Raw genomic sequence first — 13813 nt, forward strand, 5'->3', positions numbered from 1 at the left:
AGATGCCTTTTAATTATCTCTCAGCCCCCTTGGCCCACAAGCCTCATTCCTGATGAAGGGCTTATGCCCGAAACGTCGATTCCCCTGTTCCTCGGAGGCCAGCTGACCTGCTGTGCTTTTCCAGCACCACACTCTTGATTCTGATCTCCAGCATCTGCAGTCCTCACTTTCTACTAGATTACATGAAAGTGCTGGAAAGATGCTTCAGAGGGGACAGGGCATGCACAAAATCTTGGGAGGTGGCATCACCAAGGTGAGGCAGAACCTGGTCTCACTCCCTCTCCATTGTGGGTAAAAACCTGGTCATCTCTTTCTATTGTTGTACCTGGCACAGTTTCTGGCCCTTTCCCAGAACCTGCTCCATTGCAGTTACCTGACCATCTTCCACTTCATCTGGATGTCTAAGATGGACTGTATCTGTAGGGATACCATGTACAAAACTCTGAATAAGGAAGGTGGAAGAGTGTACCCACTACTGCCCGTATCCTGATGGTGACCTTTGTGTGCATCTGCATCAAGTTATGCGTAGACCCTCAGTATGCCAACATCAAGTATCAACACGTATTGAAGTTCTCCCTGTCTCCTGTGTTGTGAAGTATAGGACTGGCCTTGTTGCTGCTGGACACTCCAAGTACATGGATCGTTCTCTATATCACCTCTCCTTCATAGAGAAATTTGCAATGAAAATTGTCTTTGACCACAAGTCCATCAGGAAGTGGTCAGCACGTAATGTCCTCAAAACACTGAGGGAAAAGGAGAGGGTGGAATTTATTGAATTGTTCCCTGAGCAGACTGTCAAAGTCAGTTAGCAGAGTGCCTCATTGCCAGAACTTTCCAACAAGCACCAAGATATTGCTTGGCTGTTGGTGGGAAGGGCATTACCTATGAGATCCTTTTGGTATGCCTGGCCTATCTGTGCCACAGCACACTGCCCTCGAAGTAGCTGCGGGGGAAGGGGGAATGACTGTCACATGTCTCCTTCTGGAATGTGCCTTTGGAAAGGACGTCTGGAGAGAGATGCAGTGGTTTTTGTTGAGGTTCGTCCCGAGTAGCTCTGTGATGCAGATCTCTGTGCTCCACAGTCTGTTCCCAAGGATGCACACCAAGACAAACACCTGCTGTGCCTGGAGGACTATCATGTCAGTAAATGACACTCTTTGGTTCACCTGAAACATGTTGGTCTTCCAGTGTAAAGAGTTGCCCTCGACTGAGTGTTGCGGACTGGCACATACCAGGTTCCAGGACTATGTGCTGAAGGACACACTAAAGCTTGGGGCAACTGCCGCCAAGGTGCAGTGAGGACAGACCACCATCTAAGGTCTTTCTGTCAAAGTTAAATGGGGATCCGTTCAGTTATCAGACCCTCCTGGTGCCTCATTCATGAAAATGTAGTCTTGTATAAGTGAAGAATGCCTTTGCTTTGTTTATTGGACAGAGTCAAATTTCAGCGTTTATCAGTTTCTCCATATGCTACTGTACACATCCAAACTGCTTCAGTGACTGTGTGTGTATATAAAGCTTTTTTATGAATAAAATATAGTTTAAAATCTTTACTTAATGGCATCTGGATTTTCTTATTTGTTTCCTTTTGTCAGATATGCAGACACTGTGAGAATTATATAAAAAAAATTAGGATCTGATTCTTGTCAAACAACTTTGATGTCTTTGTTTGATGAATCCAAGATGACTACAGATGCTATGCTATGAGTGACATTCTTTATCTGCTTCCAAAAATGAAGTCTGTGTTATATTCTGTGACACCAGCAAGTTCTACGTTTAACTTTTGTTCCAGTTCTTGTCTCTTGGCAACATATGTTCAGATATTTCTGCCAAGCTTCCTTTGTGGTTTGATTAGGCAGGTACTGTCTTCAAAAGCGTGTTGTTCTTGCCAGCCAGTAATCTGACCAGTGTTCAGCATTTCTGAAGCAGTGAATAGAGCATGGGACCTTGACATCTCTCTGTTTAGATTAGATTCCCTACAGTGCGGAAACAGGCCTTTCTGCCCATCAAGTCCACACCGACACTCTGAAGAGTAACCCACCCAGACCCATTTCACTACATTTCCCTCTGACTAATGCACGCATCACTATGGGCAGTTTAGCATGGCCAATTCACCTGACCTGCACATCTTTGGATTGTGGAGGAAACCGAAGCACCCGGAGGAAACCCACGCAGACACAGGGAGAATGTGCAAACTCTACACAGACAGTCGCCCAAGACTGGAATCGAACCTGGGTCCCTGGTGCTGTGAGGCAGCAGTGCTAACGACTGTGCCACCATGCCGCCCCACTCTCGTGCAATAACATTGTCTAGTAGTGTCCATAATTAGATCTAGCTTTCAGTTTTTCAACTTGCTGGAAGATTATATTTGTCACTGTGAGATTAAATTCATTGTGCCTAGACAGAGGACGAGAGGGTTGCTCATGTTATCCCCCTGTACAAGAAGGGTAGTAGGGATATTCCAGGTAACTACAGACCAGTGAGCCTGATGTCAGTGGTGAGAAAGTTGCTGGAGAAGGTACTGATGGATAGAAATCTACTTGTATTTGGAAAAGAATGGGCGAGATCATGCCTTACCAACTTCATAGAGTTCTTTGAAGAAGTGATCAAGTTGAAAGATGAAGGAAGGGCTATAGATGTCATATACATGGACTTTAGTAGGGCGTTTGATAAGGTTCCCCAGGTAAGCTAATGGAGAAGGTGAAGTCACATGGTGTGCAGGGTGTTCTAGCTAGGTGGATAAAGAACTGGTTGAGCAACAGGAGGCAGAGACTAGTAGTTGAAGGGAGTTACTCAAAATGGAGAAAGGTGACCAGTGGTGTTCCACAGGGGTCAGTGTTGGGGCCACTGTTGTTTGTGATATACACAAATGATCTGGAAGAGGACACTGTTGGTATGATCAGCAAGTTTGCAGATGACACGATGATTGGTGTAGGAGCAGAAAGTATAAGACCATAAGACCATAAGACATAGGAGTGGAAGTAAGGCCATTCGGCCCATCGAGTCCACTCCGCCATTCAATCATGGCTGATGCGCATTTCAGCTCCACTTGCCAGCGTTCTCCCCGTAGCCCTTAATTCCTCTAGACAACAAGAACCTATCAATCTCGGCCTTGAAGACATTTAGCGTCCCGGCTTCCACTGCACTCCGTGGCAATGAATTCCACAGGCCCACCACTCTCTGGCTGAAGAAATGTCTCCGCATTTCCGTTCTGAAATGACCCCCTCTAATTCTAAGGCTGTGTCCACGGGTCCTAGTCTCCTCGCCTAACAGAAACAATTTTCTAGCATCCACCTTTTCAAAGCCATGTATTATTTTGTACGTCTCTATTAGATCTCCCCTTAATCTTCTAAACTCCAACGAATACAATCCCAGTATCCTCAGCCGTTCCTCATATGCTAGACCTGTCATTCCAGGGATCATCCGTGTGAATCTCCGCTGGACACGTTCCAGTGCCAGTATGTCCTTCCTGAGGTGTGGGGACCAAAACTGGACACAGTACTCCAAATGGGGCCTAACCAGAGCTTTATAAAGTCTTAGTAGTACATCTCTGCTTTTATATTCCAACCCTCTTGAGATAAGAGACAACATTGCATTCGCATTCTTAATCACAGACTCAACCTGCATGTTTACCTTTAGAGAATCCTCGACTAGCACTCCCAGATCCCTTTGTGCTTTGGCTTTATTAAGTTTCTCACCATTTAGAAAGTAGTCCATTCCTATATTCTTTTTGCCAAAGTGCAAGACCTCGCACTTGCTCACGTTAAATTCCATCAGCCATTTCCTGGACCACTCTCCCAACCTGTCTAGATCCTTCTGTAGCCTCCCCACTTCCTCAGTACTACCTGCCTGTCTACCTAACTTTGTATCATCGGCAAACTTCGCTAGAATGCCCCCGGTTCCCTCATCCAAATCATTAATATATAATGCGAACAGCTGTGGCCCCAGCACCGAACCCTGCGGGACACCGCTCGTCACCGGCTGCCATTCTGAAAATGAACCTTTTATCCCAACTCTCTGCCTTCTGTTAGATAGCCAAGATTACAGGAAAATATAGATAGACTAGAGAGTTGGGCAGAGAAGTGGCAGATGGAGTTCAATCCAGGTAAATGTGAAGTGATGCATTTTGGGAAATCTAATTCTAGAATGATTTATACAGTAGATGGAAGAACCTTGGGAGAAGTTGATGAGCAGAGAGATCTTGGAGTTCAGGTCCATTATACCCTGAAGGTTGCTACACAGGTGGATAGAGTGGTCAAGAAAGCATACGGTATGCTTGCCTTCATTGGACAGGGTATTGAGTGTAAGAGCTGGCAGGTCACGTTAAAATTGTACAAGACATTGGTTCGGCCACATTTAGAATACTGTGTACAGTTCTGGTTGCCATATTACCAAAAGGATGTGGACGTTTTGGAGAGGGTGCAGAGAAGGTTTACGAGGATGTTGCCTGGTATGGAAGGTGCTAGCTATGAAGAGAGGTTGAGTAGGTTAGGACTGTTTTCATTAGAAAAAAGGAGATTGATGGGGGACCAGATTGAAGTCTACAAAATCATGAAGGGTATAGACAGGGTAGATAGAGATCAGCTTTTTCCCAAGGTGAAGGATTCAATAACGAAAGGCCACGCTTTCAAGGTGAGAAGTGAAAAGTTTAAGGGGACATGGCGCAAGTACTTTACATAGAGCGTGGTGGGTGTCTGGAACGCGTTGCCAGCAGAGGTGGTAGAGGCAGGCAAGATAGATTCATTTAAGATGCATCTGGACAGATGCATGAGTAGGTGGGGAGCAGATGGACACAGATGCTTAGGAATTGGGTGACAGGTTTAGACGGGGGATTTGGATCAGCTGAGGCTTAGAGCGTGAAGGGCCTGTTCCTGGGCTGTAAATTTTATTTGTTTTTTGTTCAAAGCCAGTCATTGAAGTTTATTCTTCCAATGCTGTGGTGTCCCGGCACTCCCCTTCATATATTACAGCCAGTACCAACATGAACATTAAAATCACTGGGTTTAATCTATTCTATCATTCTTGTGATAATTGTGCTGTGACCCTCATTTAATCTTTAATCTTGTCCATGTGTATTATTGTTGATGCATAGTTGCTGATGAGTGTTATACATGCGTTTTGAGCAAGATTTATTTGAGCACTGTGAGTCAGTCTTTGATACCGTTGGGAAGTGAGTCAGGTTAATGCGGTATTTTTGATCAAATGGCAAAAACCTGTTCCTTAATGGCAAGACTTGCCATTAGACTTGTTCAGTTCAACTCGAGTGACTATAATAGGTTAGATGGCCTTCATAATAGGCTGTTGGATACTTTGGGTAGCCACCTCCATTCACAATACACCTGTAGAATGCACACGCAAATATGAAATTGACCCAATCACTGAATGAATGAATGGAAATCCCAATCCCACTGCAATTCTGGTGGCCATAGTGCCATGAATTGTGTTTACTATGTTGCCTCATGATGCTCGAGTCATGGGTGTCACTAAGTAGCTGCAGATTATTGTTGAGGAGGAGGATGTACAGGCAGAGTTCGTTATTCATTTAGGTATCAACAGAACAGGTAGGAAATTGGGGCAGCTACTGTAATTGAGTACAAATGTGGGAGTTTTTGAGTGGGTAGTTCAGGAAAAGGAGAAGGAGGTGTTTGTTTCTTTGACCTTTTCTATCCTTCTTGTCCTGGAGAAATAGATTCTTGCTCCACGAAAGAGAAAGGAGTTGAGTATCTTACATCTGGTCAAGGTTTATTCTATTCTTAAAATTTAATATGATATATACATTGGTGTTGAAGTTAACAAAACATGCAAAAAGCTACATAAGTAGGTGAATACTATAGTTAAATAATTATCTAAAACTTAATATGGAAAGCAAGTCAGATTATAAAGGGAAACAAGGGAAGAAGATACTAGTGGGAGTAATTTACAGACCCCTAGTACATCAGAGGATAAAGCAGGAGATAAAAAAAGGGCAATATTTTAGTTATGGGTGACTTTAATCTTCACGTAGATTGGGAGAATCAAATTGACAGAGGCAGCCAACAGAAATTCACAGTGTGTCCAGGACAGTTTCCTGGGACAATATTTGTGGATCCAAACAGGGATCAAGCTACTTTGAATCAGACAATGTGTCATGAGGCAGTTTTAATAAATGATCTCAGAATAAAGATCCTCTCGGTTACAGTCACCATAGCATGGTAGAATTTAGCATTCAGTTCAAGAGAGAGACACTCAGAAATAATTCTGCTAAATGTAACAGGGATAATTATAAAGGAATAAGGGCAGAATGGGCTAGAATCAACTGGGAAAGCAGTTTAACAGAAAGAAGATTGTTGATAAAGAATGGCCGTGACCTTGGCACCAGGGAGGCAACATAGAAAATCGTCCATGCCAATTAAGAAGAAGGAATCTAGGAATGGGATAAACAAACTATGATTAATCAAGGAACTTAGGACAACAAATAAAAACTGACAGCACTGTAGATGGTGAAAATCAGAAATAAAAGCAAAAATTGCTGGAAGCACTCAGTAGGTTCGGGAGTATTTGTGGAGGGAAATCAGAGTTAATGTTTTGTTTGCAGCGACCCTTTCTCAGAACCAAACTTCGGATAGCATCTGATTGAAAGAAAAGGGCACACAATGTAGCAATGATTAACAATACTCCACAGGACAGTAAAGTTTTCAAGACCAACAAAAGATAATGAAACAACGAAAGAGGAAAAAACAAACTTTGAGGGTAACATAGCAAGTAGCACAAAAAAGGATTGTAAATGCTTCGTTAAATATATTAAAATGAAGCGAGAGGGAAAAGTGAACATTGGCTCCTCAGAGGATGAGGTTGGGAAAATAGTAATGAAGAATCAGGAAATGGCAGAAGAATTGAATACATACTTTGCATCAGTCCTCATTATAAACAACACTAACAGCATTCCAAAATTACTAATTAATCAGAAGGGGCAAAGTGGGGGAGGTGTGGTGAGCTAAGGGCAAAAGAGATAAATAAAATATCTATCAAAAAGAAAAAGGACTACAGACACAAATGAAGTTAATGGTTGATAAATTCTTTGGTGTGTCCTAAGATACACAAACTGAAATTCTTCTAAGAACCTTTAGATTCCAGAGAATTAGAAAACTGCCAATGAACCACTCATTTTTAAAACAGAACAAAGACATAAAACAGGTGACTATAGGTTAGTTAGTTTAACATCTGTCACTGGGAAGTATGTAATAAAATCAAGCAGAGTTGGCATGGTTTCTTGAAGGAAATATCAAATCTATCAAGTTTATTTCAATTCATTGAGGAGGTAACAATCAGGATAGATAAAGGGGACCATTAGATGCCATGTATTTAGATTTTCAAGTGGAATTTTGTAAAGTATTGCTTATAAAGCTACTTAATAAGGTAAGAATGCATGGTGTTGGAGGCAGTATATTTGCACAGATAGAGGATTGGCTAACCAATAGAAAACTGAGAGTTTGGATTAGAGGAGGTTTTTGGGTTGGCAATCTGTAACTAGGGGACTGCAACTGAGATAAGTGCTGGTTCCACAACTATTTACAATTTATATTAAAGACTTATCTGGGAGAAATGAATGTACTATTGACGAGTTTCTGGATGACACAAAAATAGATGGGAAGGCAAGTAGTGAGGATGACACAAAAGGTCCACAGATGGATATAGACAAGCTAAGTGAGTGGTCAAAAATTGGGGATGGTGTATAATTGGAAAAAAATATGAGTTATATATACTTAGGCAGAAATAACAACATAACTGAATATTACTGTAGAAACTGCAATACAGACGTATTTTGGGAGTTCTCACATATATAAATCACAAAAAGTTATCTTACAAGTTCAGCAGATAATAGAGAAGGCAAATGGACTGGTGGCTTTATTTCAAAAGGAATGGATTATAAAAATAAGGAAGTCTTGCTAAAACTTTATAAACCACTTTTAGATGCTAATCTAGGTCAAATCCCCAGCAATGTGAAAATCTCTGAGCTGCTGGAGTTTGCAGGAGACAGTCTTGCTGGTACATCCTGGAAGAGTTCACTGGCTTCTTGCTCATAGATGAGATAAGAGCTGATGTCCAGAGGGTTTTTTCTCTTGTTAGCAATGACTGTAGGGTGAACAATCATATCTGCATAAAACAAAAGAGTGAATGCGTTCCACAACAGGTATGGAAGCTTGAGCACGTTCAGAATACGTTCAATTCTGCCAGAAATGAAGAAACAAAACAGCAGAGAACAATGAAACTTACTTGGTTACCAGGACATGGAGCTTTCAGCATCATCACATGAGCAGTTATGGTCCTATCCCACAAGCTGAACTACCTTTTCCATGTATGGGGCAAGAAGATGATTATTAGCCACCCCTTCACCCCCCATGGCCTTTTTATCTCCATTGTGGGCTGTTTTCTCCTGCATTGAGACAAAGGGAGGGAATAAGAGAGATGAAAGTGGATGAAAGAGCTGTTAATGAGTTGCAGGAACAGGAAAGGTGGTGAGGTGTCTCGGGTGAGTGAGTAGGGAAAGGTTAGCATCCTGCAGGGGTGGGTGGTACTGGTGTAAGTGAGAGCTTTTGAGGGAAGATGCTGCATTGAGTAATGAGAATGGTAGCCCATGAAGCTTGGTGGGAAATGTGTACAGTGGCAGAGTGTGATGACAGAGAAAACATGATGACCCTTACCCCTCCAGAATGTAAGGATAATGTTCTGAGGTGGGTATAGAGTGGGTAATGAGATAAGTATGGTTTCAGTTGAATAGGTACTCAAGTGTTAGACCATAAGACATAGGAGCAGAAATTAGGCCATTCAACCCATCAAGTCTGATCTGACACTCAATGGCTGATAACTTTCTCAACCCCATTCTCTTGCTTTCCCTTCATAACCCTTGATCCTCTTGACAATCAAGAACCTATCAATCTCTGTTTTAAATATACTCAATGACCCAGCCTCCACAGCCTTTTGTGGCTGTGAATTCCATCAATTCACCACTCTCTGCCTGAAGAGGTTTCTCTTTATTTCCATTCTAAAAGGTCTTCCCTTTATTGTAAGGCTGTGCTACCAATGGAAACATCTTCCCAACATCTACTTTGTCCAAGCCATTCAGTATTCTGTATGTTTTTATTAGATTCCCCCCTCATCCTTCTAAACTCCATCAAGTATAGCCCCAGAATCCTCAAACATTCCTCATATATTAAGCTTTTCATTCCTGGGACCATTCTCATGAACCTCATCTAAACCTGCTGCAGGGCCACTATATCCTTCCTGAGATATGGGGCCCAAAATTGCACATAATACTCTAAATGTGGTCTGACCAGAGCCTTAGAAGTACATCCCTGCTTTTATATTCCAGTCCTCTCAAAATAAATGCCAACATTACATTTACGTTCCTAACTGCAACCTGCAAGTTTACCTTGACAAAATCCTGGACTAGAACTCCCAAGTCTCTTTGCACTTCAGACTTCTGAATTTTCTCCCCATTTAGAAAATAGTCTATTCTTCTATTCTTCCAACCAAAGTGCATGACCTCACGCTTTCCCACTTTGTACTCCCTCTGGCACTTCTTTGTCCACTCTCCTAACCTGTCAAAATCCTTTTGCAGCCTCCTGCCTCCTCAAAACGACATGTCCTTTTATCTATCTTAGTGTCATCTGCAAACTTAGCCAGAATGCCCTCAGTTACTTCATCTAGATTGTTAATGTATAAAGTGAAAAGTTGAGGTCCCAACATCTACCCTTGCGGAACACCACTTGTCACCAGCTGCCATCCTGAGAAAGATTCTTTTATCCCCAACTTTCTTTCCGCAAAACAGCCAAGCTTCTATCCATGCGAGCACCTTGCCTCTGACACCATGGGCCCTTATCTTACCCGTAGCCTCCTGTGCAGCACCTTGTCAAAGGCCTTCTTGAAGTCCAGGTAAATAAAATCCATTGGCTCTCCTTGGTCTAACCTGCTCATTATCTCCTCAAAGAATTCCAGCAGATTTGTCAGCCATGACCTCCCCTTGATGAAACCATACAGACCTTGCCTTATTTTACCATACACTTCCAAGCATTCAGAAATTTCACCCTTCACAATGAACTCCAAAATCTTACAATGACTGAGGTTTGGCTAATCAGTCTGTAACTTTCTGTCTTTTGCTTTACTCCCTTTTTAAACAGGGGTGCAATGTTAGCAATTTTCCAGTCCTCTGAGACCCTCTCTGACTCTGGTGATTCCTGAAATATCACCACTAATGCCTCCACTATCTCTTCAGCTATCTCCCTTAGAACTATGGGGTATAGTCCAAGTGATTTATCCACTTTCAGACCTTTCAGTTTTTCTAGCATCTTCTCCTTGGTGATCACCACCATACTCAGCTCTTACCCTTCACTCTCTTGAACTTTTGGGATTTTACTCGTGTCTTCCACCATGAAGACTGATGCAAAGTAATTATTCAGTTCCTCAGCCACTTCCTTGTTCCCCACTTCTATTCCTCCAGCATTATTTTCCAGCTATTTAACATTTAAATTTTCCTGAGTAACTATTTTATTTAATTTCATTGGAAGCACCTAAAGTCTTTGATTTAAATGGAGACTCCCAGGTGGAGTGGAAATGCCCAGTGGAAAATCAAAGTTCCCTGGCAATTCCTACAATGGGATTCCCCCATCTGCAATGGAAAGCCTGAACTCCCATCTACACTAGAATAATAACTGCCTAACCAGTGGACAATCCAGGTGAACATTTTAAGCATGTGCCCTGTCTGATGATCACCAACATGATACGAAGAAGCAACTTTTATTGAAGAAACATTTCAATTATGTTGTCCCAGACAGGAGCAGCAAATACCCTCATGCTTTCTTATTGCAGCCTGGATACCATCTCCAAACTTTCTGTACATGCTGGAAATAAATCGCTTTTCTCCAATACCTCGCTGGGGACATTGTTTTACAAAAGACAATGCAGGGGACCCCTTATATCCATCTTATTGCTGGCAGGTGATTAGTAGAAGATTAGGGTAAACTCTGGAGGAATCATGAAGATAGATGTTTATGCAGGTTCTCCAGAATATCTGCTAGTCTATCAGCAGTTCTGATATTGTAATTAGTGCCACAGTGAGCTGCCACATTATGTTCCTCCTGTAATTTATGTTTCAGATGAAGTCTGATCAGCATCATTTTTAGCTACAGTGTAATACCATTTGATTACAAATTAATTTTTCTGCTAAGCTATTCTCACATTGCCTTTTAATATATAAAGTTTGTTGATAGCTGAATACGAGGTTATTCTGTGGACCTGTAACTTCTTATCTGGTCTGTAGATTAGATTAGATTCCTTACAGATGGAAACAGGCCCTTCGGCCCAACAAGTCCACACCAACCCTCCAAAGAGTAACCCACCCAGACTCATTTCCCTCCAACTAATGCACCTAACACTAAGGGCAATTTAGCATGGTCAATTCACCTAACCTGCACATCTTTGGACTGTGGGGGGAAATCGGAGCACCTGGAGGAAACCCACGCAGACACGGGGAGAATGTGCAAACTCCATACAGACAGTCGCCCGAGGATGGAATTGAATCCGGGAATCCTGGTGCTGTAAGGCATTGAGCCACCATAAATTATATAAATTTCCAAATTACCATTCAGATGCATTGATTCTCTTCTCCTTTTCCTAGATACAAGATGGTAGGCAGAGCTTATCGACAATGTACAGCTAAGGGATTTACTTCTTGTACAAAAATAGTTATTCGAAGACATTAAGAATCTTTCTGGAAACTGCGCCTTTTGATTTTACAGTTGCAATATAGAACATTGTGTTTGGATCAATACTGAGCTAGACACGTTGATGCCTACCACATAATATTCCAACCCCCTGCACTGAACTAAATCATGTTATGCAATCAGTTCTAACTGTGAGTCCTTTTGTACAACATCTTTGCAACAGTCTCAATGGTGTTAATCGTATCAGGTCATCAAATCACATTGCTCATTTGTAGAAACGGTTCAAAGAACTAGAAGTCATTGAGGTTGACTGTGCAACATGCAAGAATTTGTATGCCTGTCTAATGAAGAAAGCTCACTGCTGATAAGTTACAAAGACTAGAACACTTCCAGGTTCTGTTCACCTCTGAACCTCCCTCACCCATGCAGTTTTCCAGCTGGGACGTTAGATACCTGGCTTGTGCTCTACCTAGGCAGTGTATATGAGTGAGCTAAGACAAAAGGAAAAAGAAAGGCTTGCATTTGTGTCATAACCAGTTTGACCTCAGGATGTCACAAACCACTGAAAAAAGGGCTTTCAAAATGTGTTTCTTCTTGTAACATAGGAAACATGAAAAACAGGTTGCACACAGCAAGTTGCACAAACAACACTGAATCAAATGGTCTGATCACCGGTACATTTAGAATTCCTGAAAGAGAAGTGGTGGTGAGCAAAAAACTAACGCAAAATAGTGTGGATGCTAGAAACCTGGAATAGAAATTGTTGGAAATAATTCGCCAGTCCAGTAGCATCTGTGTGAGGGAGAAATAGAGTTAAAGCTTTGAGTTGAATATCATTTCTTTCGACCTGAAGGAATGTCGGCATATGAGGATCTGATGCAGTTGGATGAGTCGGGGGGCTGGAAGAAAGAAAGGGAAGGTCTAGGATAGGTTGGAGGACACGAAAGATCAAATGACAAAAAAAATCATGGAGAAAAGACAAAGGGTTGTGGTAAAAATAAACAAAGCAATTGTACAGTGTGACTGTGAATGGCAGAATAAGGAATAGTCTGTCCAAAAGGAAGAAGATGAAAAACAATATTCAGATTGGTGCAAGGCAACTTTAAAACTGAATTAAAGTGATGGGAGGTGTGATTGGAGGTGATGCAGTGTGATTTTCAGGCTGTACCATTTATTTTGCTGTTCACACTCACATTCACAGTCAACAAGTGCAGAGGCAAATACCTCCTCCTTAACATATTTTCTTGCTATCATTGGAAGAGACAACATTTGGAAATTGACAATGGTAATTCCAAATTATTTCAGTTTGGGAAATGATTTGTAAACTATTCTTCCTTTCAAAAATAGTCAATGGTAGTTTTTATTACTTTGAAATTTGCTAGATAATTTGATCTTTGGGCGTTTTGTAATATCTAGAATTTAAACTGCATTGACCAATCATACTAATAGTATGCAGGGCAATCTCACGACATAAATTTTTATTTAAAAATGACATGGCATGTTGGTACTTAGAAATACGACTGTAAATGTGCTCATACATGACCATCAAATACAAGAAGTAAACATTTTAGAGTATTTTGTTTAATTACCTTTGAAAACCAGGGGGCATTTACACAGAACCTGCTTTCACAATAGCAGTGTAGAGTTAAAATGATACATATTCATTTTGGTCTGTGAAATTATATATTTAAATGTTTTCTCATTCCCTCCTTACGGTTAACCAAACCTCATCAACTGCTTACTGCTGTAGCAACAGCTGCCTATTTGAAACAGAGAAGTCAACCACTCCAGATGCTTCAGATGGAGTTCAGTAAATTGAGGGATGCTAACAGAAGCAGCTTACCAAATACTTTAACACATTTGTTTAAATCTAAGAGTGGTTTTACAGTTGAAGATCAGTTTGGACTTTGAAACATGGAGGAAGACTAGCTATCTTATATAGCTATTGTTATTATCTTCAACTTCTCAATAATATAGAGGTCAGCTGTGACACACCAATGTTGCTGGGTAGACAAGCAGGAGGCTGGAAGAACACAGCAAGCCAGGCAGCATCAGGAGACACAGAAGTCAATGTTTCGGGTGTAACCCTATTCAGGACCATCAAATGTTACTGT

At 41.5% G+C, this 13813-nt stretch overlaps 1 protein-coding gene across 1 annotated transcript in view; it reads right to left on the reverse strand.

Annotated features, from left to right (window-relative positions):
• The window catches only part of LOC140492269 (interleukin-31 receptor subunit alpha), a 132317-nt gene that overhangs the window by 88578 nt on the left and 29926 nt on the right, over positions 1–13813 (reverse strand). Inside the window, exon 2 of the mRNA XM_072591216.1 lies at positions 8030–8133. Coding sequence (XP_072447317.1) covers positions 8030–8133 — 104 coding nt within the window. The remainder of the gene's footprint in view (positions 1–8029; positions 8134–13813) is intronic.

Source organism: Chiloscyllium punctatum, chromosome 2, assembly GCF_047496795.1.
Source record: "Chiloscyllium punctatum isolate Juve2018m chromosome 2, sChiPun1.3, whole genome shotgun sequence".
NCBI lineage: Eukaryota > Metazoa > Chordata > Chondrichthyes > Orectolobiformes > Hemiscylliidae > Chiloscyllium > Chiloscyllium punctatum.